The following is a 27,646-nucleotide window of genomic DNA, read 5'->3' as shown; positions in this document are numbered from 1 at the left end:
TCTTTAGTGTAGTCCCTCTTTAGTCCCCATCAAATACACTATTTACTCCTGTTTGAGTAATGTTTTCTAAAATCTACCATATCCTGCTTCTTTTAGGAAACTACAGAGCGTTAAGATTTATGCCTTCAGTAAAAACAAATAGGCGTGGGGCTGAGTGCTACAGACAGGGGAGGACGTACTGTCAAACATGCAGACTGACCAACACATTGTAGGTAGAATTTGTTAACAATAACAATAATATAAAATCTCACACACATCAGTGTCGACCCTTAACCAGACAGTATTTTACAACTAGTCTGATCATCAGTTAAGAAACTAAATACGTAACCCTCCAGAAATCACAGGTGAAATGAGCGTACTTCTTCTATTGTGTACCGGAAGAGAGGAAACAGGGAAGAGGAACTTACCACTGTTCTTTATGATGAGTTCTGTTTGTTCTGTCACACCTTTCACGCAACGGCACCAGTGTATGTTATAGCCCGCACTCATTTTCTGCACTGAATCAAGTACTGCAATGTATGTCTTTTAAGGATGGAGGAAGAAATCAATTATTCTACAGTGTTGTTTAAAAATGGTGGTCCAGCTCCAAAGGGTAAGTGACTACTGTTTTTTTAAGATTAAGAATAGTTTGTCAACATATTTCTAAGGGTTGTTCTTACCTTGTTTGCAAAATTTCCCAGCTATGATGTACAGTACACTCCAATTTAACATGACTTTTCCCCCCAAATAATAATTTCCAGTAATTACCCATGTTCTCACTGTCTTACAGAGAAAAAAGAGGACCTCGCAATTTATTCTGAAGTAAAACATAAAGGTCCTGCTAATACTGTACCAGGTAAGTTATCCAATCTGTTGATTATCTTATTTTCATTTCATCAGTTAATAAGCTCTACAACATTCTAGTTTTATACAATATGCTTTACCTTAAGTACAAATTCACACTTTATGATGATTAATTAAGCTACACAACATACAATAAACAATACAAAATGCTTTATTCATGTAACATGTACAAATTCACACTATATGATGATGAGGAATTATTATTATTTTGAGTAGATTTCTCAAAAATAGTTACAAAGGAGAAAATAAAAGCAAATAAACGCTGAATCTCCTCTTTTTGTTTGGCTTGGAGCCTTTTGAACCAGAGCTGCCCCCCATCTGTCATTGTGATCACTGCATTTGCAGTCTTGGAAAACAGTTGGCAGAAATGCATCAAATCATTGGGGAAAAAATTATAATTCATCCAGCACCGCAAGCATAAAAAATCCTAATGTTTGACCCCTATATACTTCCCATCCAAAAACACTTTCATTCCCATAAATGATCACTATTTCATGTCCCTTCCCGTTCAACAGGAGGTACTCTACACCAAACAATTTAATTTCAGTCATCACTATAAATTCATGTCTCATACAATTTCCCCATGTTGTTATTACATTCAGAGAAAAAAGAGGACCTAGCAATTGATTCCGAAGTAAAACCTAAAGGTCCTGCTGCTCCTGTACCAGGTAAGTTATAAAGTCATTTAATCAGTTAAGCTACACAGCATACAATAAACAATACAAAATGCTTTATTCATGTAACATGTACAAATTCACACTTTATGATGATGAGGAATTATTATTTTTATTTAAATTATTATTTTAAGTAGATTGCTAAAACAGTTACAAAGTACTTCACAAAGGAGAAAATACAACTAAATAAGGCTAAATCTCCTCTTTTTGTTGGGCTTGGAGCCTTCTGAAAACTTAAATGTTGGGTATTCCTGGTACTTACAATTTTGCCAAATGTATTCCTGAAGAAACATCAATAATTTTCATTAATATGTCCTGTGTGATTATAGAAGTGATGATAGTTGTATGTCAGAATATATTTTGGTCTTGCAACCATAATAATTGTGTTAATGAAAAAGCTGATTATAATTACAATCCTGATTGGAATATGAGCTTTCACATTTCAAGCAGATGGTGAAGCACCTGCAAACCATCACTTTCGTATGTTGGCTGTGTGTGTGGGGATACTCTGCGTACTCCTGGTGGCGAGCATAAGTAGCATCATCTACAGTGAGTTTCATTTCAACAAGTAAATTTCAGTGAACTATCAGAGTAGCTAACATAAAATCTTTTACAACCGTCAGCCTGGGATGTGTTTTACTAACAGAATAAAATAGTTACATAATCCAAGTTCAGCTTTGTGTGATCGGACCTGCTTGCTGTCCTTTAGAAGTGAGTCTGTATTTTACGCTTTATTCCGATTTGAAGTTTCCAGTGGTCTACTTTTTGGTTAGTTTAATCAATTTAATGATCCAGTTTGACATTGAAGGACCATACATAAAACATTTTCACAGGATACTATACGTTTTTAGATTAATTTCTCGGCAGTTCTCTCATTGCAGTACGCTATTTGAATTAACTTACAGAGACCTGAAAGTTGCTTAAGACAGATTGTTAATAAAACATGGTGACATTTTATCACCTTTTTGTTTAAAGTTTGGTTATCATCATATGGTAATGCAACAGTAAGAAGGAACCTTTTTAAAAGTTCTACCTGTTGTTGTGTTTAAGGGCAATCTGATATCAGTGATTTGAGAGATGATGCTAAAGAGCAACCTTTTTAAAGCAAGAAACTAAGGGTTGTGTTATGCTCGAACAGAACTAGTTTGAACTTCATGTTGCCCAAATCTACATCTGTTAGTTTATTTTCTGACAACATACTCTAATGGATGCTGTTCAACAGCTAACTTTCTGGTTGTTAGAAACGGTTTTTAAAATGGCCCTGTCAGATTGGACAAATTGAAAGCAATTTTAGGTGGGGAAGAAAAGGTCAGGAGTAAAGCTTATGGCAAATAATGCTTCTCTGATAATACCAAATGCATCCATTGATTGCCATCTCATTCTTATTGTCACCATAGTCAGTGTGGTAATGACCGAACAGAAAGCAAACTTAATGGCCCTCACAGCAGCGAATCAGCAGCTGCTCACTGAGAGGAACATCTTAGGCAGAGAGGCAGAGGAGCTGAGCAAAGTCACAGACAATCTCAACTGGACATTGAGAGTCATCCTGAAATTCAGCAACTTTCCAGTAAATGAATACTGCCCAGAAAAGAGTAAGTGTGTCTTGTTATGTTGACGATACAGTATGTCTAGTTCTTAACTCACAAATATAAATTTACTGTGTATAGATACATTTATTAAAAAGAAGTAGCCTCTGGATGATCAAGAGTATAGTACCCCTGCATGTGTTTTAATAATTTAACAAAGATAGTTTGTCAATGTTGCCCAACTTCTAAAATTGAAGGTGATGTTCTGTTGTTGTATTTGTCATCCCAAGAGCACTTGTTAATTTCTCTTTTGTCATGACTGCAGAGTGTCAGCCATGTAAGAACAACTGGATTATGTTCCAGGGAAAGTGCTACCTGTTTTACAATGAAGACGCTCCTTGGAAGACATGGGGACAAAGCCGAACGTATTGCCAACAAACAGCAGCAGCAGCAGCAGATCTTGTTGTAGTTGATAGTCTACAAGAACAGGTAAACTCCAACACCATAAAGACACACGAAACTCAAATAGTTTTTACTTGTTTTTCAATTTAGATATAGAGATTATATGCCAATTCAGAGAACCAAGGTAACCTAAAAACATTTCCAACTTTCCAAATTTATTTATTCCGGAGGCAGAGTGTGAAAATGCATGTTTTTGATGATCTGCCACGTTGTGACTTACAGGAATTCATCAATAATCACACCAAATACTACTATGATAAATACCATGGATACTGGATCGGATTAAATGAAACAAACAAAAACTGGCTCTGGGTTGATGGACGAAATGACACTCTAAGGTAAGAAAGTTTTTTCCTTTCAATGAACATTTAAACTCATCTCAGCCTGAATATTATCCATCCAGTCTTGATAGCTCTCCAACAAATCTTTTTTTAAATAAACTTAGAATATATTAAAGGCTGTTCAGGAACATAAAGCGTGGTGCATTTAAGCAAGGCAGTGAACGTCCTACAAGTCGGATTGTGTGTATGTTGTCTATGAGAAGTACAGCTTTGTGTAAATTTACTTTGTGTGAGTAAAGTTGCAGTACTTGCTTGTACGTGTACGTTTTAAAATGAGGACATCTTCTACTGGGGAGTGTTTTGACCAAAACAACATGGATACGTACATATAACTTTGTAGTAAATTTAAATGGTATTATAGGATTTAAAATAGTCTCTTCAGCCTAATACCACTCCAAATAAAAGTGTCCACAGAGAATTGTCCCTTTAGAAATAGGTTGACATTTTGGGAAATGGGCTTTGTTGCCAAGATTTAGATGAGAAGATTGATTCCACTCTCATGCATACGGTAAATATAAAGCTACAGCTAGCATATAGCTAACTTAGCTTAGCACAAAGTCAAAGGTCTGTCCAAAGGAAACCATATTCACATACTAGCACACCGTAAACTATTTTTCAGCCAGTCGCTAGGCAACGAGTGAAGACTGGTCCCGGTCAAGAAATGGTTTGGTACATAAACTCCCCCTATAACTACAAATTGCTGTTTTTACACAAAAACAAATATACATATATGATATACTGCACACACAAGGGGGTCTTCCCTTATTTAGTCAGTGGTGGAATGTAACTCAAGGACTGTAAGTACAGTTTTGTGGTACTTGAATTATCTTATAGGATAGGATACACTGCTATAAATTACTACTTACTACTACTTAATGTTGTTAAAATTAGCTTCACATCATCTAGCTACATCATTACTGCTTAAATGTTAATTCACAAGTAATAATACTACACTTTGTAGCACATAATTCTCTGATAGGGGCCATGTAGCCTAGATTTTGATAATGATACACATGTAGTTTCACTTAAAGTTGTGAATGCAAGACTTACTTGTAACAGAGTCTTTGTACATTGAGGTATTACTACTTTTTTTGTTTTGTTTTGAGGGTTTTTTTAGCCTTCATTTGGATAGGATGGAGAGAGATGCTGGAAATTAGTAAGAGAGAGAGGAAGACGCGCTGCACAGGGCCCTACGTAGGATTTAAACCCAAGGCCACAGCTATGAGGATTGAGTCTAAGTCTTGCATGTAGGGCGGGCACTCAACAGACTGTGGCACCTGCGGTCTGCATTACTACTTTTACCTAAAGATCTGAGCACTCACGAGATTGATCATTTTAATCTCAAGCTTTAAACCAACATGGAGGAGAAGTCCTTGAAATGCTCAGAAATAAGAAAATATAATTGAATGTTGAAAATCCATGACAACAGGACAAATTTTATCTGCTAAGGAATATTGTGTGATACAGTTAAAAACTCCAAAACAGCTTATGGACATTGTGATGAGATTGTTTCATCCAAACTGCTGTTTTCAATGTCGAGAATGTCAGTCTCAAATGAATAAATAAACTGGTGAATGAACTACATGAACAGGTTGAATGAGAATCTTCATAAAATTCATGCAAATTATATATATTTTATTCTCATTATATTTGCATGTTATCTGCCATTTTTTGTTCTTCAACACATTTTATTTGTCTGCTTTATTAGTTGTATTAGCAGCAGTAGAAATGTTACTAAAGGTACTGATATTCGTGTTCTGTGAATGAAGGTACTGGATTAAAGAGGACCTTGGTACACTTGGTCCATGTGCACTGATGATCCCGTGGAAGAATGCTACAGACAGCTGGGACCCAGCAGACTGTGAAATGAATAACAAATTCATCTGTGAGAGTGAAGTTCTGATAAAGTCTAATTAGTTAGCGCTTATGCTGCATGCAAAACTGCATTTCCAAAACTGTCACTAATTTTGGAAAATTCAAACAAATATATAACAATAATATGAGGAATGTTTCTGAAATAGATTTAGGACAAATTAATTTGTAAGTGTTTTGTCTACTTGTAATATTGTTTAAAAAGTTGTATGAATATGTATTTTATTAGCTACTTTCATGTGTTGTTTTGAACAGATGTCTAGTATCTAGTATCAAGAAATGATGACAAAACAATTTCTTCCACATCTGTTTGTATTCACACTCACTGGAGCAGATTTCCATTGGAGATTAGGATTCTCAATATAAACGAAAAGCCCAGCTACCTCCGATTTGTAATCATCTTTGAATTATGGCTAGATATCAGCGACCTTTGCTGGCGAGATACTGTACAATGTACATCCACAATATCAATATTTATTCAAGGTAGTACGATTGAATACAAGTCAGTGGAAAATGTACTCACTGCTCACTCTTTCTTATGATCATCCAAAATTCAAAATCCTTTTTGCAAGCAAGTACATTTACACCAAATATTTACAAACTTATGCAACAAAGTTCTGTTCCTGTGGCAAGTTGCTGTACGCAAGTCCAGAAGTCCCTGCTGTTACATAATGACCAATGTGTCTGAATGTGTTGTGCAAAAAAAGACAAAAAAGGTCATGGACCTGGGCTCTTACACTCCTTGACATTTACTTTTGGCCTATACTCAATCATAATCACATTTTATATTGTTTTATATTATTATATCCTGTATTTCACTATTTCTTTGTTTTTATTGCTATTACTTGTCATTACTATTTTACCTTTCTTATTATAATTTAGATCATTATTCTACTTTTCATTATTTTTGTCCCGTCTTCTTTGTTTTGTATAAACACTAAGCTGCATTTATGTCATAAATTGTGCTATATAAAAACCAATTATTTTCATTACTTTTGTGAGTCATGAAGATGGTGGTATTATATGAAAATGAATCCGGTGTATACCTTTTCTGTTACATTTTCACTCTTCTTGGGAGTACACCAGTCTTTGTTGCACTTTAGCTTAAAATTATTATGGAACAAAACATGCTGTTATGAGGTAATTCACCTCCAGGTTCATTGCTTGCATCGAATACATCAGTTGAGTCAATCTGTTGTAAAGTATTGAGACAAACTGTTAGCAGAGTTTGACCTTCCCGTCACAAACTTTCTCCATTTCTGTGATTTATGTAATCTGTTGCAACTGAGGTTATAGAAAGTTCAGTTATTAGTTGTGAAAAAACAAAGAAAAAAATAAATAAGCATCTGAAGTACTCATCTCTAATTTAAATGAGGAGCATTAACAATGTCAGCTTTTTAAATTATTTATTCAAGGAGGTTGCTCAGAAATGTTCTTCACGATCTATCTATAAAATGTAAAGTCTGTACATCTGAAAGAATTACAAGTGCAGTTTGATGTGTCACGTCATTTAATTTGTATATAAAGTTCAGAATCTCATGTGCTCTTCCATGTTTTACCTCCTTTGAATAAAATAATGACCCTTGTCAAACACTTTCAAGAATAGTTATTCATGATGCAGAAACAACACTGAATTTCATATTGTGTTTGGAAAAGCTGGCTTTGGGTTGCACCTTGTGGATTAGCTGAGAATGGAGACTCGTCAAATCAATGATCAATCAAATACACCGACTGATTCAGCCGAACACATTTCCTGTTGTATACAGTACAATCCACAATTTAAAGGTCTGCATCACAAAAAAATAACTAAACTGATTTCTTTAGTCACTTGAAAATCTGACATTCGTAATATTCAACAGCTCAGACAATATTGATTGCAACATCTATTTGACAGTATTCACTTAAGGTTGTTTAACAGGCAGAAGTGGCACGACTGTCGGATTGTTTGGCTACTGGTCTGAATTAATAAATAAAGATACTCTCCAATCAGTGGAAAACATCTAAATTAATTTACCGCCCCTTCAAACCAGACAGCACAGCCTCCATAAAGTCAATGTTTGGCACATAACTCACCAGGGCTGATTCACGGTAATGCTAACTTTCAGCTAAGAAAAAACAGCTTATCAATGTCCAAAGCATTTGACTTTAAATTCTACTCTTTGGACGACTTCCTTTTCTTCTTTGAAGGAAGTCCTTCCTCATTAATATTGTCATCTACATATGTTTTGTCCTTTTTACACTTTTTCCTTTTCTGCTTTACTGTTGATTTCTCCTCTGTAACTTCTGCTTCCTCAAAAGTAATTGCAGCTTTTTTCTTTTTTTCAGCACAGTCCCGGACCGGCTCTGATTGGCTGGATTCACTATCATTACGCTCTTCGTCAGCAGCTTCACTATGGCGTTTGGAGGATTTCATCTTCTTTTTCTTCACTTTTGTGTCAGAGTGCAGCTCAGCAGCCAGACTGTTGCTCTCTGCTGCAGGTGAAGGTGTCTTTTCTTCTTCATGCTGCTCTGCATTGTTTTTCTTCTTTTTATGTTTCCTCTTAGTTTTGTGAGAACGGTCTGCTTCACCGTTTTCCACACAGCTCACATCCCCCTCAGGGGAAACTGCATTAGTTATTTCCTCACTGTCCACACTAGCTTTCTTTTTCTTTTTTTTCTTTTTGGGTTTAACATCCATTTCAGGACTTTTAGATACTTCGCCATTTAGCGCCATAATGCTCCCAGTGGATCTCTTCTTGGAGTCCTCAGCTGTCTCCTCCTGTCTCTCAGCTTTCTGATCAGCTGACTGGGAGGTCTGTGGAGTCGGTGTTGCTGGTTTGCTCTTTTTCCCATACTTAGCCATGAACTCAGCCTCCTGCTGCTCTAGCCTGGCTAACTTGGCGCTCATGGTCAAGCCGTGCCTGGCTCCTCTAAATAACAGAAATAAATTACATTTATTAATTTAGCTTACATTTCATCCAATGCAACTTACAATTGCTATGTGTCAGAGGTTGTACGCCTCTGAAGCAACTAGAGGTCAAGTGTCTTGCTCAGGGACACACTGGTTTCTCACACTGGATTCAAACCCGGTTCTCTCACACCAAAGGCATGTGTCGTATCCACTGCTGCATCACCCCCCACCAGAAATCCTTTCCCCCAAACTTCACTTATTCTGAAATATTATAATATACTTGTATACTAAAAACAGGTTTTAAGCAACATGGAAATTTTATGAATAAAAACTTACTTGTGAGCTGTGCGTCCTCCACAAGCCTTCATTATATCAGCGTCAGAAAGCCTGTCAAGCATCAATAAATAACTTAAATTCTACAGCACTGTTCAAAACAGAGTTATAAGTTACAGAGAACTTTTGCACTTAGGGCTGTCACGGTGGAAATATGTTAGGACTCAACAACGCGGTAGTCGGTATTATCGCATCTTTCATTAATGAAGTAATTTGGTGCCATATAGCAGAGTAAGACTGTGTCTGAGCAAGCTAGCTGCTGGGTGCTATTCAACAACATTGCCAAGCAAACTACTTGTAGTTTGGCCGTATCTTTTTCACATGTAGCCATTTCATTACCTTCAGGGCATGTCTATCAAGTCAATTTACATATGCAGCAACACACACGCCGCGCGCGCGCCGCCGAATGGCTGTCCGCAATTAACCACTGCGCTGTAGTAACGTTATAACTTGAACTTCCACAGAAAGCAACATGAAAAACAGCTGCAGGCATCCGACACACTACGCTCCTTAGTGAGTTTCAAATGAGGCTTACTGTCCACAGTTTCTCTGGACTGTCCTTCAGGATCACAATGTTAGTCCAACATCGCCGAGCCTGCTAGCCACATTAGCCGCGCAATATGCTAACGCCAAGTTAGCTAACCTTTAAAATGAACAGTAAAACACAACACAACTTCAGAGTTTGAAGTCGGTCACGTACAGCCCCATGGCGATCCATCCCTGAACCGTTACGGAGCTTGTTACAGTTGGGGAACTTTTGAAGCACTCATTTATTTAACACGCACTGAAGTGTACAGTATGAACATTGCGGTGACTGCCATCCTCCGCGGTAGGCTTGACCAATAGCGCGGTATTTCAATTTTGCGGTTATCGCGACAGCCCTATTTACATTTAAATTAAGGCAATTTAAATAATATTTAACAAAAATCAGTAACGAAAACATGATTAATACATCTAGAATGAAATAGGATGGTAAATAAATAATACAGAAGTGCTCTGTAGTTGTAATCATGTTGATGGTGATAAAATATTAGGAGCTTTTGAGAAGAGCTTATAAATCTGAACAGAGACTACTTCAGGAGAAGTTCTTACATAATGGTGCTGGAGAGATCCAATTTCTGGTCGTCCTCCTCCTCCTCTGAACTACTGCTGTCGTCTGACCTAGAAGACTTTGGCTCTGGCTGCTCCTGACCAGACAGCAGTGTGGCAGACTGGAAATAAAAACAAACACAATGACAGTCATCATCAGTTCAGACCTGAATCAGTCATATTTGAATATACAATAAAGTACAGAAATGTGTCTTCCTTGTTTGTTTGAGAAGTCTGGTGGTTCTACTCCCCCCCCCCCATACTGTCAACCGATTCCATGAAAAGGCCAAAACCAACAATGAGCTGATCCTAATCTCAAGTATCGCTTAATCACCTTCTCAGAAACGAGTGACAGAAAACACTCAAAGCGGATCAGACCGTTTGTTGCCTTTAAGAAGTCAGCCACAGATGGAGTGGATGTGCTAGGAGACAATTCAGCAGAACTGTCTGCAAACAGCGATTTTAAAATGCTTCCACACAGCCGACATGTTACCGTAATTGTTCGTTAAAATTTAAATCAATCTTTTGACTTATTAGGCCAAACACCGAAAGTGCTATTTTTGGCCGATTCATTTCGGTGGCCGAAGATTCGGTGCATCCCTACTCTGTGCCGTAGACCTTCACTTCAACCTTCTTTGGGTTCACTTTCATATATCCATTGATATTCACCCAATAAATAAGAACAAATGAACAGATTACCTTGACAAAGCATCCATAAAGTTTGGCTTTAGCCAGTGTGGCTTTCCGTGGCTTTTTATTGGAAATCATTCCATTCTCTTCATCTTCCTCCACGGTCTTCTTCAACTGAATGCCGTTCTGGATCACACAGAAAAAAAACCCACATGACTTTCTGTCAAACATAGCTGATTTCACTTATTAACAAGAGAGGAGGAACAAATCAGTGTAATCAGCTGCTGTTTCAGCCGAGTTTTTAGTTCAAACGACCTGAAAAGTTAGTTTAGGAGTATAAAGTTAAAATTAATCTTAATAGACACTTCAAAGTTGTTGCTTTGACCTCTCAAATGGCTCCTAAAAATAATCCCACATTGACCAAACAAAGTAGTTAAATACAGCTACAATCAGCGAGTGTTAAGTTTTCACAGTCATGAATCAGCTGGTAACCTTTGCAAATGTTTGACTAATAAATGAGCTGAATCTCATAAGTGATTACTTCTTTATTCTAAAATATGTCATCCCATTACCACAAAAAAATCAAATGTACACAACATTTTAAAATACAGCAAGACTGCATCACTCACTGCCTTTAGATAAACATGTCGAGTCCCCTGATCATGTTATGTTGAGTACAGGTGCTTGTACATTCAGCTATGTGAAGGTCGGACTTACCTGATCAGATTCCACCTGCAGACTGGAAGAGGCCTTATTGAAGACATGATCCCACCAGTGGAAGGTGAACTGCTCCCCTTCCTTGTGACCGACCTGGTGGAGAAGAGCAACATGTGAGTCAACCAACAACAGCTTTCTCCAGAAGACAAACAGTTCAGAACAAAACAGTGATAGATGTGGTACCAAAACAGTTACAGCTGTGCATTATTAATCAATTCAAATGAAAGCAAATGCTGCATAAAACCAAATGTCACGCACCCCTCCTTTGTCACATTTCACTTTGACCTTGATAGCTTCTGATATGCCGTTCTCAGCTCGCCCCAGTCCTTTACCTGAGGACAGAGTGGACTGAGTATGAAATCTGAGCTGAAATATTCATTGTTGAATTGTTGCACAAATGAGATCAGAGTATCTTACCGTGTTCCCAGCCATGACGCAGGAGCTGCTGCTCTGCAAACTTCAAGCCACGACTTTTCTCTTGCACAACTTCTGCCATCTGTATAAAAGACAGTTTGCAGGATATCAGGCAGGACCACTCACTGACTACCGAACACTAACACAAATGAACTGATTGTATTATTTCTAGTGCATACAAGCATTTGTATAGGAAATCATATTTTACTAACAACAGTATGGCATCTGACGTGATGTGTTTCGACAATGGTTTCCAACCTGGGGTTTGGGACCCCACCAAAACTATGTATGTAAATTTATTTTCTCAGACCTAACGCTTTATTGTTTTTCCATGTGAATTACTGAATAGTTTCACCTCCTCATGCCGTTCCAATACATCAATATGAGAAGGACAATTTAGGTTTTGGCTAACCGGACACAGCTTAAACTTTATACTCGAACGCATCATGAAGCATCACCTGTGATTTCAGGGGTCCCAAGCCAAAGAGATCGGGAGCCACTGCTAAAACACTTATGGTACAATTAAAATGTTTAACGTGCTGCTTAGTTTAAACAGACAGTGATTATGTCACAATATGTTATTGGTTCAAACGAAAAAAACAAACTATCAAAACGTACACGGACCTTTGTAACGTTAGTTTTCTGAAGTTGACAGGACTGAGTTGATGCTAACAGCTAAAATAAAAGCACCTCACATCTATTTGGCTAACAACATTTCGTCGGTTGACGATTTACACACGACGCTTATCCATTAGAAGTAAAAAAAATAAAAAATAAAAACAAAACTTTACCTCTTGTTTCACTAAAACCTCCAGACGGGATAAAAACACATTTAAATGCGGCAAGTGTCACTGGCACTAGCCATGCGGTCTCAGCAGAAGGCTGACATGAGACCGGAAATACGGCTTCTTCTTCTTCTTCTTCTGTTCCCTCCGGCAGAGTAGTCACTGTTAGTGCATTGCTGCCTCCCACTGGTGAGAGAGACAATACATAAAGGCTCCTCCTGGCCTATATTTTCCAATACAGGGATTCAATTAGGAATTGAATTAGTTCCAATGCTCTCTTTTCTTGATTAGGTCCTTCACCCATTAGAGTTTTAAAAGACATTTGTTCAGCTCCCAGGTCGTTTAGACCCATGAATAATCTCCTTTCCTCAGCATCTCTCGGACAGTGCGTGATATGTTTAACCGACTCCTCTACTCCACATTCTTGACACTTGCCGTCCCTGTGATTCCCCACCAGAAATAGTTCACTTGCCAGCCTGCAATGACCCAATCTTAATCTGGCCAATTTAATTTGATCCATCCGAGGCAAGTTCATTATATTCCCAATGTTAACTGATGGTTTGATGTCATGTAACTTCCTCCCTCTGGTGTCTTTACTCCACTCGTGCTGCCATTTTTGGGTCAGTCTTTCTTTGATGATGCTACGGCACTCCAGTCTGTCAAATGCCACCTCCACATTTTCCCTACCTAAACTTTCCCTAGCAGCCTCATCAGCAGCCTCATTACCCTCAACCCCACATGTGCCGGAATCCACAGGAAATCCACACTTCACCCCCGCCTCTCTAGCCTATAGACCACTGTTAAAATTTCCCTGACTAAGTCTAAGCTAGCCCCATCTCTTTCTCCCTCTATTGCCATCAAGCCAGACAGTGAATCAGAGCAAATAATGGCTTTCTCCTCCCCACCTTCTTCCAACCAGTGCAGAGCCCATAGTATTGCTACTAGTTCAGCTGTAAAGATTGAAAGGCCATCAGGCAGCCTACAACACTGTCTTAAATGAATATGGGGAACATATAGACCAAAGCCTACTTTCCTACTCTCAGGGTCTCTAGATCCATCTGTATACATTTCTAATAACTATTTCATTAATTCCAAAGACGCTCTTGTACATACTGTGTAACATTTCCTATTCTCCCTTCCTTTATTAAATAATTAATAGTTATGTCTACATCAGCCTCAGGCAATAACCAATGAGGGCTAGATGGCCAGTAGACAGAAGGCGCTGTTTTCCTTTCATTAGGTTTCTGCATATGTCTTAACAGAATGTAATATCTATTAAGCCTGCTCTCTTTCTAAATTCCAAACACTCTGCTGAGACTGTACTAAGAGCTGATCCAAAACTTTTTTTTTTTTAAAACAATTTAATGCCAATTTTGCACAAACCTCCCCTGCTTCCACATACAGCGACAGAATTGGCGTTGTCTGGAATGCCCCAGTGCATATCCTCAAAGCCCTAGCTCACACCACATCTAATTTATTAAGGGTGGATCTTGCTGCCGATCCATATGCAAGACACCCATAATCAAAAACTGATCTTATCATAGCTTTATAAATCATCAGCATAAGCTTCCTGTCTGCACCCCAAGAACACCCAGAACACCTCATAATATTGATAACACTTATTTACCATTCTACTTACATGTTCTTTATACATTAACTTTTCATCCATCCAGACACCAAGAAACTTGAAGATCCTGACTCTCTCAAGAGGTTCCCAATACAACTTAAGGCTTATATAAACTTATGTTCCTCTTCCTGCCAAAAACTATAGACTTTTGTTTTTGTCAATAATAACCTAAAGCCCCACTTTTCACTTCAAGCCTGCACCTTATCCAAAGCCCACTGCATCTGTTTAAATAAATACCCAGTATTACGGCCTCTTTTCCGCATTGCTCCATCATCTGCGAACAAAGATTGCTGAAATCCACTTCCTACCTCATCGAACATATATTGAACAGGACTGGACTGATGACACTACCCTGTGGAGTCCCATTATCTACAATCACAGTCAGAAAAGCTCCCTCCCACTCTTACCTGAATACTCTGTAGCCTTAGAAAGTCCTTCATCCAGTTAATCATTCTACCCCGAATCCCTGCATCATACAGCTTAATGACTACTCCTTCTTTCCACAGCATATCATAAGACTTCTCTATATCAAGAAACACACCTACCACCACCTCTTTATTTACAAGGGCTTTCTTGATATCATCGTCCAACACTAGTAGGACGAGTAGTTCCACGACCAAGTCTAAAGTCATTCTGATATGTGGAGAAAAAAACTTTCTTTTCTAATCTATATACCAACCTGTCAGTAACCATCCTTTCCATAATCTTACAAATGACAGCTGTGAGTGCAATTGGCCTATATGATCCAGGGCTTTCAGCTTCCTTACCGGGTTTTAAAATTGGCACAATAACGGCATGTTTCCCTTCAGCTGGAATTGATCCTTCCTCCCACATTGTATTTATCAATGCCAGCACCTCCTCCAATGCAAACTCATCCATATGCTGAAAGATATCATATCCCAAGCCATCTCTCCCAAGAGTAGCGTGTCGCCCTCGTCTTATTACCCTCTTTAGTTTATGCGTTCACGTTATTCCTGTCAAGTGCCCTTCCAGCTCAAGTATTAGCTCCCTCCTAATCAAACCTTCTCTACCAACATTCCTACCAGTATGCACTTGCTGGAAACTCCTAACCAACGGATCAGCCTTGTCCTTATTACTTACCACTTCACTACTCCCTTCTACCAAAACAGGAATAGAGAAACCTCTATGAATTCCAGCCATCTGATGAATCATATTCCAAACCTGTTTAACAGTAGTCTCAGAACCTAAAGTACCACAGAACTTCTGCCAACTCTTTCTCTTCACACATTTTATATCCTTTCTAACGTCAGCTCGCCGTTTCTTATATTCAATAACAAGACTCTCAACAGGACATTTGCGAAGCTGCCTATAAGCTCTATTTCGAACCCTCACAGCCTCATCACAAGCCCGGTTCCACCACGGCACTACTTTGCTCTCTTCAACTAAATTATCTATTTCTAGCCGTAGACAAGGATTATAGAAGTTAATCAATGAAAACCTACCTGCTGAGCACCATACCTCAATTGCTACACACTCAAGTCCTGAGGTTACATTGACTTGCCTATACTGAACACCTTTTTTAACAAAAATTGCACACCCTCCTCCAGATGTATTTCTGTCCTTACGTAAACAAATGTAACCTGGTATCACAAAATCTAAAGTTGGTTTAAGCCATGTCTCCTATATGCATATTAGCTGTGCTTTTTATTTGAAACCATGCACAAATTTCTTAAAATTCCTGTCTATTAGCTACCAGACTTCTGGCATTCCACTGCAGGATACAAAACTAACTCATCATCATCATCTTCCATTTGGTTTCCATTATTCTTTCCCCTTCTGTCTGTTGAGAACACCTATCTATGGAGGGTAGCTGGCTCAATCCCTACAACCCCAAGACTTCTCTCAGCAGGCCTTCACCACACTTCACACTACAATCTGATTTGTTCTTAGTCTGCTTCATGTCACACATTACTTCCACAATGAAAGCCAGGAATTCCATCTTACTCACCACTGCTGAATATTCTGTTACACAGGCTGGCGGACGGCATTCCCCTTCTCTCCTCCTTATCTCCCTCACCTCCCCACTTGTTGCAACCTTTTTAACAGCCTCAGCATTAGACACCCCTTTGTTGAGCTCCCTATATTGCTGCACCCTCATAGCCTGCTTATATTGCTCACATTCACGATTTCCAGCAATGTGCCCTCCACTGCATGAACCACACTTTACCACCTTCTCCGTACACTCAGAAATCTTGTGTTCACCTCCACATTTCCCACATCTTCTACTTCCTCTACAAGCAGCTGCAATATGTCCATACCTCTGCCATTTAAAGCACCTCAAAGGTGGCCTTCTGTGTGGATGCACTTTAAATGACAAGCATCTTAGGAACGCTCATTCTGGGAGGGTTCTTTTAAATACTGCATTAAAATCCTGTTTACTTTATATACTATTCCCCTCTTGTTATAATACGGACCTAAAGTTGGACTATATTTTCATATAAGCTATTAATGTTAAGTCCAGTGGTAGTATAGGCTACTTAGGCCCAGTGTAAAAATGAGGAAAATGGAGAAAGTAAAAAAAAAAAAAGAAAATTATCTATAGTATGTTTTACTATAACATTACAAGAAGCTGGTTGAGGTGGAGCTTACCATAATATTACTATTTGGTAGTTCAACCCAGAAACATTTCTGTAATTATGTAGAGGTGTAAAAAAAAAAAAAAAAGTACAATATTCCCTGTGAAATGTAGTGGAGTAGAGGGGAAAAGTAGCTTTTTATTGCTGTACTATTCCATCAAATGGAAATATTCTATAGGTCCCCAAATTCACCCTGACATATCTTAAGTCTTTGAAAATGTTTGGATCTCCACTAGAATTTAAAATAAAATTACGCAGGATTGAACATGGTTTGGATGCTCAGCATGCATTTTTAATGGATAGTAAAACACTCAGATGGCAGTAGATGGCAGTATTTCACACCAGAAAAAAATTAATATATTATGAATATTCAAGTGATTATCTCAAAAGCATCCCAGGTGCAAACATCTAATGCTATTTATTAAAAGCATTTATTTATCCCTAAAATACGTTAAATGAGCCATTATGCAAAACAATTGTGTTAATAAGGGGATGTTTACTGGTTTAGACACAGAAGCTCATCTGATCCTGGCAATTCAACCCGCAACAGCCAACAGTTCATTCATTTCAGCCACAAATTGCCAGACTCTTGATTGCAAATGCTAATGTCATGTTTCTAGGAAGAACTCAAGGTGAATGTTAGGAATGATGTTTGTTTGGGTGTAATAGAAAGTTTCATCTTGGACTGTTCACTGAATACCTTTTCTGACGTTATCAGGACAACTAAAAGCGAATTTAAAATGATAGCACCCCCTCTCTGTCTCCAGAGCATGGGACTCCTACTTAGCCCCTATGCAGCCTGCAGGAAACTATTTTATTTCCCACTGCTCTTGGTTTCCGTGCAGTGAGGATGTTTGCTGCACCATCCATGAGTTATTTATCTGTGTCAGCACTCAGCAGGGGGGTGGGATACCCATTCTGAACAGGCTGGTCATCACGGCTGGCTGTTCGGGAGGAAGCTCTCCAACTGCTGGCTGCAAAGGCTGACTGTCAGTTATCTCAGAGGAGGTTATTATTACACAGATGACAATAAAGAATTTTTGTCAGAGGAAGAGTGTAAGGCAGAAAGAGAAAGAAACAACATGACAATGGCCCCATGCATAAATCCAGCTCCATAAAGAAATGTATTTCTAAATAAGTGTGGAAGAACTGGACTGGTCTGCAAAGAGCCCCCACCCCTACCTCATCCAACATCTTCGGATTTGAACTGGAAGGACTACAAGCCAGGCCTTCTCACCCAACACCAGCGCTGGATCTCACTAATGCTCTTGTGGTTGAATCGGAGCAAATCCCTACAGCCAGGGTCCAAAATCTTGTGGAAACATTGTAACCAGAAGAGCGACGGCTAGTATAGAAGCAGATTAATGCTAATGGTTATTGGTAATGAGATGTTCACAAATAAGTTTAAAGTGTCCACATACTTTAACATATAGTTTAATATAAACCTTGTAATGCGTTATTAGTTTCCTCTTAAAATCAATAATACCCCCCCCCCCAAAAAAATAACAATACATAATAACATACAGATGTTGGTAAATATTTCAGACTACCTATTTATCTCCATAGAGGTGAAATGAGACGTATTTTTCCACCTGCAAGACTTTGACAAAAGTTCCTCTGTTTTCCATCAGATTTTATCCCACTGGACCACTTATCCCCAACAATTCCAAAACAGATCAAGGTCTGCAGGCCTGCTGTAGACAGAAACAACCTCCCCCCCCCCCACACACACACACACACACCTCCCATGACCTCCCCAAATCTACTATTTTCCCCATCCCTTTTTTTCTCTTTTCCTTCTTCCTCCTCCACCAGTCCCCTCGCTGTCACAGTTTTTCCAGTTTCTTTGGCTTCAGGACCCTCCCCCGTTAGATGCGACTGGTCTCTTTCTCTTTCTTTGCACTGTTTATACTGCTTGAAGATTAGAAGTGTGTGAACCCCTATTTTCTTCTGAATTTCGTCCTTGGGAAGTTGGTTTCTAACTGCAATACTAGAGCGACACATAATCTGGGAGTTCTTGGCCGGCAAGGTGAGTAAAATGCTGTAAATAAATAAAAAAAAAAAAACCCGCGACTGTCACGGAGGCATTGATGGTTTATTTGAAAGCCGACGATTTTATGACAATTACGATGACACCTTAGTGGTTATCGACTGGACAGACCCAGTTTACTGTGTATACTGTATGGGAATGTGTTGTTATGGAAAATAGTGCAGCGTGTGTTAACGCATTCCCAAAAATGGTGATGCAACTTAGACCATTTCGAGTGCAGTTATTTATACTTACACGAATGTTTCGTTTGCTGTGGACGCAATGTGCTAAAATGCCTACAATTTAGCACATTTCTTCTAATATTAAAATCCATTTAAAATGCAGACACTATAGGAAAACTTTAGTTGTTTTGTATGAGTAATTTTTTAAAGCATGATTTCCTTGCACATAACTGGGAACAATAATGGAAGACGTCCTTTACTTAAGTAACAGTAGCAGGCTTCTACAATTAATCAGAGTCTTACATTGAAAATTTTCCTATGGAGCAGTGGTGGAAAGTAGACTATTAAAAGTACATTAATTCAAGTATTTTAAATACAACATAACTTAATTATTTAAATCTTATCCTTCTTTATACTTCTAATGCCCTACAGTTCAGAAGTAAGTATCATACTTTGACATATGAGGAGCTCATCAAATGCGATAACAATATAGAAAATAGTTCAAATGAGCTCCATCTAGACCAACTACAACAGTAAAATGCTAATGAAATGTATAACAGTAACTGTATAACACTCACATTTTTCTTCCAGTATATTTTAACAATACCTACATACTTTTCCTTAAGTGACATGTTCATTGATACTTTACTTGTAATGGAGTGTTTTTGTATTGCTGTCTGGCTACCTTTACTGAGTACCTTCTCCACCACTGATTAAGTAAAAGTACAGTATTATCATCAAAATATACTTCAAGTAACAGTAAAAGTGTATTTATTATGCAGAATGACCCATATGAAACAGTATTATATAGTAATATAGTATTATATTATAATATTGTTTTATTATTACTGGTTTACCTGCTGTTTGCAAACATAAACTACTTTACAAACTGTTGGGTGACAATTTGTCATAACACAGAAGACAATCATATATTTTGTCTGTAAAATCTTAGTTTGCAAGGGAGACAGTAACTATAGCTGTCAAAAAATGTGGGGTAGAAGTATGAAGTGTAGCATACAATGGAAAGTACCAGTACCTCATAATTTGTTACAGCACTTGATTAAATGTACTTAGTGAAAGTGTGTAAATAACATTTCATTACCATTATACAGATTTCTCAACAGTTTTGTGTTTTGCTGCTATGTTGATCATAAATGCTCTGTGTGAATGGACCTCCAGTTGCCACGCTCTGACAATAAAAGCATCTGTCTGTTCATCAACAAGTGCACAGACTATTATAAGTAGGTATACAAACACATAACACCCGGCACTTATCAGTGAGTGAATTGAACCACTTGTTCAAGTGAGTTCCTGGCATTGTGGAACCACTTTATGCACTTGCTATATTTTTCCTGCCTGACTGCTTTTTATTTTGGCATCTCTGGCTTTGCTTGAAAACTTCTCCAGCTACTATCAAGCGAGTATGACTCAGAAAAGCTGTGCTCCTCTGGCATGTCTCCGCTATCGATTCATTGCAGAGGAAGTTGCTGGGAGTATGTCTGCTGTTTCCTCAGTGCTCACCTCCTCCTCCTCCTCCTCTGCCTCTGTTGTGTTTGATTTTCATTAAGTTCATCTTTTGGTCTGTGTTCGGGTCACAGAGGAGCTGTGACTCAAGCCAATGAAACGTGGCAGCAAAGTGACTGCAGTCCATACAACTGTGCAACATCCTGAGTTTGATGGTGTGACTCAACTTTCATGTCCTGTTAGTGGAGTTAATCAGGTGAAGCAGGTGGAGATAGTGTTTTTTTTTATATGAGAGGCTCCAGTGGGTTGTTGATGCTTGTTTTGTGCGCAAGAGGACTGTGTGTGATGCTGTGAATAAGACTGATATATAAGGGTCCACTGAAGGAAATATGATGAACTAAAACTGCTTTCATACACTGACTGTGTGCGCATTATTTTCTTGAGCCGGCGCAGCTTCTGGGAAGCAGTAAAAGATCTGCAGAGTTTTGGTAAAAAGACAAATTGAATAGAAGCACCACATTTAAATAAAACTACTGCACTTCACCAGGTTGTTCAGAGTCACTTGTTGACAAATTGACTGACACTTTTACAGTCTTGAGCCTCTGTAAGTTTAAAGCTATAAAATGATAAATTGTTGTACAGTGAAGCGTACTGTCTTGGACACAAACTCCTCATTTCTTTCCCCCGGTGGAGCTGTAAAATCACCCTATAAATTCAGCATTTTTGCACTTTGCACTTAATGTCTGTGACTTGTGAATGAAGGCTTTTTGATTAAAGAGACCCTGGCACCATTTGAGGCATAAAAACATCTGTGAGGAAGGCAAGATATGATTCATTATCAGAGTAAATCTCAGCCACCTGGTTTGGACTCCTGACCTCACATCTGCTCTGGCAACCAAAAATCGCCAGGAAATCTCTCTGACTGCAGACTGAACTTTCTTTTTTCCTTCTCCAAGTATTCCTAAAGCACTGTGCCATTTATATGTGCCATTATTTATATATTGGTTTCATGAGTTGAATTCTACATGCGAAAGATAACACAACTGAAATTATCCTTGTTTTTCTTCAGTGTCTTGTTCAAATGAGATCATCACATTAGTGGAAAATAGCATCTCCCCCTTGAAACGTGTCTGCCCTCCTCCAGACTGTTACAGCTATCAGTGGTATAATGGTGACCCATTTTTTTTTGTCTGGTGAAGAAACAAATCCGTCTGACAGCTGGAGATCTGGCTGACTTACCATATGTTTGTCCAGCAGAGGACTCAGGCGCAGGCGAGCTATTGGATATGTTTTGGTTGGAGATGACACTGAACAGAGACACAAAGAGATGAGGTAGAAGTAGAAAAAGTAGAACTGAAGCTAGAGGCCACAGTTTAATTTGATCCCCCTGTCCCGGACGTTTTATAAATTTACACCACGCAGAGTCACCAGAGTGTCTGCATGTTGTCTTTTGAAGGCCACAATTCTTCTTGACAAGTTTATACCCACTGGCCACACACCATTTGTGTGTTCTTTAAGTGAGATCACAGCCTGAGCTCTTTGTTTGTATTATACTTTGAAGCTCGGACTGAGGCATGGTTGTATGGATTGGTCGATCCACCACTTTGGTCCAGACTGAAACATCTCAGTACATCTATTGATCTAATGGATCCTATTGACTTTGGTGATTCCTTTACTTTTCATGTAGTAAATTTATCCAGTGAAATATCTCAACATCAACATCACACCTAAGGACAAGTTTGGGTCACTAATCAACCTAGTTTGTATGTCTTTGGACGGTGGGAGGAAGCTGGAGCACCCAGAGAGAACTCCACAGAAAGGCTGGGACGACCGGGGTTTGATCCCGGGACCTTCTTGCTGTGAGGCAACAGTGATGCCCCTCATGACTTTCATGAATCCCAAATTTTTCCTCTACACCACCATGAGGTTCATATTTGAGGTTAATTTAGCAGTACGATGAGATTGAGGTAGGTGGAAACAACCGCCTGTAGTGTTTCGTACATGGTATGGTATGGGTGTTGAGGATTGGAGGTAGCTGGGAGCTGCGGAGGCAGCCACCAATTCAAAATATAGAACACTGAAGCTGTCTGAGAGCATCTTTAGTCTTGTTTGTTTTCTTTTATTCTTGGTAAACACTGTAGAGTTTCTCCATTTTACTTGTCAATCATATTGGTGGTACTGGGTGGCACGCAGGAAAAGTTACTTTTATTTGTGTGTAAAATGCTGCATAATGTCACTGGAAATTCAGTTCACTCATCTCACACTTTTTATACATCGGTGACAAAGTTGTCCTTATGAATCCATCTTGCAATGTAACAAATTACCTACTACTCCCCAAGCTGCTATTTTTGATGCCAAAAGAGTTGTGTTGAAAAAGACAAAGAGCACAGGGAATTTAAAAGAAGGTGACACGGATTGAATATTCCTACCACAGGCTTATATAAGCCTTTCAACCCCATGTGCTCTGCAGCCGTGCAAGTAATTTGGAGCAGATTCGACTGCAGCCCTCCAGCTCGGGGGTTTTGGGTAGCTCACTCTGCTCTGGCTGTGGAACATGTACAGTTTCATTGGGCTCTGGCTCAAATAACCGATCATAAAAAACAGAGGTCGGGGGGTTTGGGGGTGGAAGAGAAGGAGGAGCCTGCAGTGGCTTGATGAAGTGACCACAGACTACTTGTACTGTGGTGAGGGTCTTTCCTGAACTTGCTTATGCTGGTGGTTGGTGGGTGGTGTTTGGGGTGGAGGGTGGAGCAGCAGTGGAGACATTGTTCATTAAGATTTCACTGGTGTCTATGTCTCACTGTGGCGTATGCAGGATAACTGGAACCAAGTTAAACCTATGTAGAATTAGAGGAAATATAGCACCAAAGTCAAAGCCCAGAAGGCTTCTCGTTTTTTGTTTCCATCTCTGTGATAAAAATAGGGTTATGTTTATGTTTTTGTTTGTTTACAATAGTTCACCCAAGTGAAATCAGTTGTGCAGATAAAGCGCAGAATGTTTATTTTGTCATTTATAAGATGAAATATCATGTGTTTACCATACAAGATGTGAGTTTCGCATGTGAAAAACAAATGGCCTTTGTGTCATGCTTGGCACCACGCGGACATGAACTGTTAGAACTCTTGATGTTTTTCTGAGCTCAGACCCAGATCCACTCCACCAGCTGTGTTAAGCTATGACTCTCAGAGTCGTCCATCTTGGATTTTATGAGAGGACTTTTTTTTGTACACCATTTTCCAGGCCACTTCTGAAAGACAAACCTAGTCTCAGGAAAGGCAGGATGACAGATCATCACTATTTTTCAGCGTCCCCATTACTCAAAACAACACAAGCTCGGTTTGGAGAAAAGGATTCTTTGTTAAAATGGACATAGAAGCCCAAAAGAGGTTTGCTGTTGGAAAAAAGTGTTAGAGAGTGAGAAAGAGAAAGAGTGTTAGAGCCTGCTTAGGTCTGATGGCGTCGTTGAAGGACTTTTCCTTTTACGCGGCTGATTTTATTCCCAACTCACTTCTGTTTACATGTCAGAGGAAGAGAATGTTGAGATGCAAACCTGGATGTACATGCAAGATGTTTCCTATCGGCTTCCTATTGTTTGTCCCAGTTTTCATTCCCCTGGTGCTCTGCAAAGATGAGTGAAACACAGATGAGAGAGCATGGACCTGAGAGACTGTGGGGCCAGGGTTTGATTTGGTTGAAAACTTGTTTTGCCATGTAAAAGATAACTGAAAGAAACTCAGCTGAAGAGATGAAATTATTTGTCGGAGACAGACAACAATGAAACAGGGAGTTGTACTCAATTAAAAAGTAATGAGAAAAGCATGTTATCTTCAAAGACATCGTCAATAAAGTGCTGACAAGATACTCTGTGGTAACTTGTGCTTTTGCAATGTGTTAACAACAAAATTGCTTACTTGCTTATTAAGTGGTAAATAGTTGACACTAATTTGCAGCAGTTTTTGAAAAGCCTGGACAAGCCTCGCTGTGATAAAAAAGTATTCCTCCATGACTCACAGAAGACCTGCTGTGTTTCCCGCTGCTTCTGTTTGCCTCTGGGCATTCAGAAAAAGAAAAGTGTTAACAGTCTCCCCTCCACTTGGTTTCCTTTAGATGGAATATCATACCCAAACAAGATGACAAGTCCCTGTACCCATTTTGCGCTTTCCTACCATGGCCAGTGTTTGCCCTCCCACAGTGTTGCCCAGGATGTCCTGTGTGGTGACTTGTATCTGGCTCTTGTCTTCTCTGTGCCCCCCGTCTTCCTGTTGTGCTGGACAGATAAGCAGGTGTCATACCAAAAAGCCCCTAGAGGCTAACGTGTTGTGCAATGCAGACGACCATGCCAGGGTTTTCAATTAACTTGACCAGATTCTATAGGGCCTACTTTCATCTGTCTTCAGCCACGAGGTGGTCCAACAAAGTGAATTAACGGCACCACCTATGGGGTTTGAAACTGTTTCAGTCTACTGACGCTGCTGGGAAAAGCATGGAGAATGAGACGGAGTAAAGGAACATCTATGAGGGTTCACCTTCAGGGTAGCACACGTGGCTGCAGTTTTTAAGTGAAGAAAATAAGGTTTTAACTTCCAGATGCTTGCAGGATGAGGCCCATCTGGAGAGAGGGAGGGAGAAGGAGCTTTTGGGGCTATGTGTTAAAAAAAAGCTCTAAAATGATCACTTTAATAAGTTGCAGGTTTCCACCTTGTCCTCCAGAAAGGCAGCACACCATGTGCCAGAGGTAGGCCTGTAAATCAATGGGGTTTAACTTTTAGGAATTTACTGGCCCAGGCTGGACTTCCTGGAAATAGAGATAGAGAAGGAAAGCCAATAGAGATAATAACTGATAACTGTTCTCTACCTGTCTTGCTGGTACTCTGCAGCTGCTGTGGTTGCTTGTGTTAATGTTATGCCAAGCTTTTCCTGGTTATCTAGGTACCTAAGTTACAACAGACACTTGACATGGCATTTATTGAGACGCACATCTGTCTCCCAGTGTGTAGCTCCCACTGTCCTCGGAAAATGGCTGTAGCACCCTGCAGGCAGGAACACTTGAAAATCACCCAGATGTCACATCGTTTTTTCCTTGGAGAAGAAATGGTTCTATAGGTTCATCCTGGAAACAAATGACAGAAAAGCATCATCAACAACAACAGAAAAAGATGGCCACACCAGCTGAAATGGTTCCCAGCTCGCTGTAGCGTAGCAGCTGCTAAGAGAAAAAAAAAGCTGCCATCCTGTCACATAAGAAGTGCTGTCTTAATCGAAACCAGATGAAGCATGGTTAAAGTCTGTTACTGTAAATTGCTCTCTCTTTCATACAGGCGTGACTTGAAGACTCACATTAAAGCTGTTGCATGGGAATGTTATCCGCAGTATGAAATATGTCGCTTTTAAAACTTGGGTCTCAGTAAAGGATGATGCTTCCCTTGCGATTATTCAGACACCGCAGACAGACAGAAATGATCAGTACAATGTTGTCAGTCGCCATAGACCCCCCAAGAAACCCATATTTTACCCAACATTTATCAACAAAAAACAGAATTGCTACAACTGTTTTTATACAGAAGGTCTCAGTCATTTCAGAAAAGAAACAATTCTTAATAAGTGTGGCATAAATTATTTCAAATAATTGGGTTTTTCAGACGCTGAAGCTTATTCAGCTTCTGTGCTGGTGGTAGGTTTTGCCAAAGCAGATGGGATTTGATTTCACACCTCTCCAGCAGGGTTTGGACAGCAGCTCCCCTACCATGAGGGTCAATACCACAAGAGTAAGCAATTCGCACAGTTTTTAGCCAAAGGAAGGGTTATAATGGAAAGAAAAGAAAGCAGTGTGCCTGTGTGTTAGTGTGTGTGTGTGTGTGTGTGTGTGTGTGTGTGTGTGTGTGTGTGTGTGTGTGTGTGTGTGTGTGTGTGTTGAGGTACATGGAACAGGCAAGTTCTGTGAGTGCACATCTGTGTTTATGTCGATGTTCGATACAGAGTTTTGTGATGACTTGGCAGTTTTGGCTGCCTCCAGTGGTACAGTGTTTCCCCTTTAGTGGCTGCAGTCTGATCGCCTGTTTCCCTTCGTATGACACTACAGGTCAAACAAGCGATTGGAGAACTGCACACCAGTGATCAACCAACCTTTGAGGGACGGACTGTAAAGTTTGGAAAAGCTGTGAAATAGATTCAGACATTTCTTGCATATGTCACCACACTTTAAGAACATCCAGATGTTCTCAATGCATAATGACATCCTACAGTCATAATATGTAGAGGTATTTGCGCCAACAGTGGAGATATGTAACAGAGAAGCTACTGTATATCAGGCTTTGACCACACAGGCAACACTTGTTAGAAACAAACAGAATATCGCCAGACTTATTCTTTAGCTACTATATTTTCAAATTTTGCTGATAGAAATATCAGCCAACGAGAATTAAGTTTCCCCCTGACTATGCCACAAATGTTCAGTGCAAGTTGAAACCGTGTCAACTTCAAAACCAGGTCCAATTAGAGTTCCTGACTGTTTCAAGATCAATTTGAGACCAGAAACAGAACTGCTCAAGTTGATTTCACCTATTATGATTCTAGAAAACAATAATAAAAGAAGACAGAGGATAAACCACAGTTAAACAGGGATGTTGATCTGGCTGCATATAACCTCTATACAGGCACAACTGTATTGCATACAGAGGTTTCTACATGTGAGATGTCATATTATTTGCATGGTCTTGGAATTTGGCACCAAACATTCAAGACTGCGTCCAGTATTGACCAAGATCAACACACGACTAGGACAAAATAAGTATTAGAGAAAGGACCGAACCAAAACAGCATACACATGGTCTTTCACTCAGTTCACTAGCCGCTTTCTTAATATAATTACTCGCTTTTTTCTCTTTAACCAAGAGTTATTCTGCGCAGAGACAACACTAGCATCAACAGTTTGTGATTGTTGTAAGAGTTCAGTGGAGGTTGTTTCTGTTTTCTTAAGCTCCTCTGAAGATTTCAAAGGCTCTTGACTCTGTGGCCTGTTCTGTTTTGTACTAATAAATATGGATGAATAAGTGCTGGTCTTTGCATAGTTTTGTCCAGGGAAGATCAGCTAAAGACACAGTGACTAAAGGTCCTTTTTTAAAGCAGCGTTTCCCACAACTGACTGACCCTGAAAGGGGAGGACAGTAATAA

At 39.3% G+C, this 27,646-nt stretch overlaps 3 protein-coding genes across 10 annotated transcripts in view; 2 read left to right on the top strand and 1 right to left on the bottom strand.

The window, feature by feature from the left end:
* The first annotated feature begins 417 nt into the window (after positions 1-417).
* On the top strand, positions 418-7,311 carry LOC119897138 (natural killer cells antigen CD94). 7 transcript variants are annotated; one of them, XM_038710720.1, is made up of 8 exons: positions 420-592; positions 770-835; positions 1,446-1,511; positions 1,968-2,066; positions 2,915-3,109; positions 3,369-3,532; positions 3,728-3,843; positions 5,616-7,311. In XM_038710720.1, exons 1-8 carry the CDS (start codon positions 532-534, stop codon positions 5,761-5,763), a joined length of 915 nt encoding a protein of 304 aa, XP_038566648.1. In that variant the 5' UTR covers positions 420-531; the 3' UTR covers positions 5,764-7,311. The 7 variants fall into 7 exon arrangements, with proteins under 7 accessions (XP_038566649.1, XP_038566651.1, XP_038566650.1 ...); XM_038710719.1 differs by having other exon boundaries at positions 1,965-2,066; XM_038710717.1 differs by having other exon boundaries at positions 1,950-2,066.
* On the bottom strand, positions 7,111-12,722 carry gpatch4 (G patch domain containing 4). Of its 2 annotated transcripts, none has more exons than XM_038710715.1 (8): positions 12,583-12,722; positions 11,795-11,873; positions 11,636-11,709; positions 11,378-11,470; positions 10,730-10,846; positions 10,034-10,152; positions 8,945-8,995; positions 7,111-8,627 (listed from the first exon to the last, which is right to left on the bottom strand). In XM_038710715.1, the coding sequence occupies exons 2-8, from the start codon at positions 11,871-11,873 to the stop codon at positions 7,871-7,873; spliced, it is 1,290 nt and encodes a 429-aa protein (XP_038566643.1). In that variant the 5' UTR covers positions 12,583-12,722; the 3' UTR covers positions 7,111-7,870. The 2 variants fall into 2 exon arrangements, with proteins under 2 accessions (XP_038566643.1, XP_038566644.1); XM_038710716.1 differs by lacking the exon at positions 12,583-12,722 and adding an exon at positions 12,416-12,540.
* A 5,904-nt stretch (positions 12,723-18,626) lies between these two features.
* LOC119897135 (platelet endothelial aggregation receptor 1-like) overlaps positions 18,627-27,646 on the top strand; it is a 55,573-nt gene continuing 46,553 nt past the window's right edge. The window contains 1 exon segment of the mRNA XM_038710713.1: positions 18,627-18,829. The gene's annotated coding sequence lies outside the window, so the exon portion shown is untranslated.

The sequence above is a fragment of the Micropterus salmoides genome, unplaced genomic scaffold (assembly GCF_014851395.1).
Source record: "Micropterus salmoides isolate LMB-PRFRI ecotype aquatic unplaced genomic scaffold, ASM1485139v1 Ms_hic_scaffold_11, whole genome shotgun sequence".
NCBI lineage: Eukaryota > Metazoa > Chordata > Actinopteri > Centrarchiformes > Centrarchidae > Micropterus > Micropterus salmoides.
Note: the sequence above shows the minus strand (reverse complement) of the source record. Positions and strands in the feature narration are given on the sequence as shown.

Coding starts and splice junctions, on each gene's coding strand:
- LOC119897138 (XM_038710717.1), top strand. CDS start 532: ATGGAGGAAGAAATCAATTATTCTACAGTGTTGTTTAAAAATGGTGGT. Junction 836..1,445: donor TCCTGCTAATACTGTACCAG/GTAAGTTATCCA, acceptor TATTACATTCAG/AGAAAAAAGAGGACCTAGCA. Junction 1,512..1,949: donor TCCTGCTGCTCCTGTACCAG/GTAAGTTATAAA, acceptor TTGGAATATGAG/CTTTCACATTTCAAGCAGAT.
- gpatch4 (XM_038710715.1), bottom strand. CDS start 11,873: ATGGCAGAAGTTGTGCAAGAGAAAAGTCGTGGCTTGAAGTTTGCAGAG. Junction 11,710..11,794: donor GCGTCATGGCTGGGAACACG/GTAAGATACTCT, acceptor CTCTGTCCTCAG/GTAAAGGACTGGGGCGAGCT. Junction 8,628..8,944: donor GGAGGACGCACAGCTCACAA/GTAAGTTTTTAT, acceptor TCTGTTATTTAG/AGGAGCCAGGCACGGCTTGA.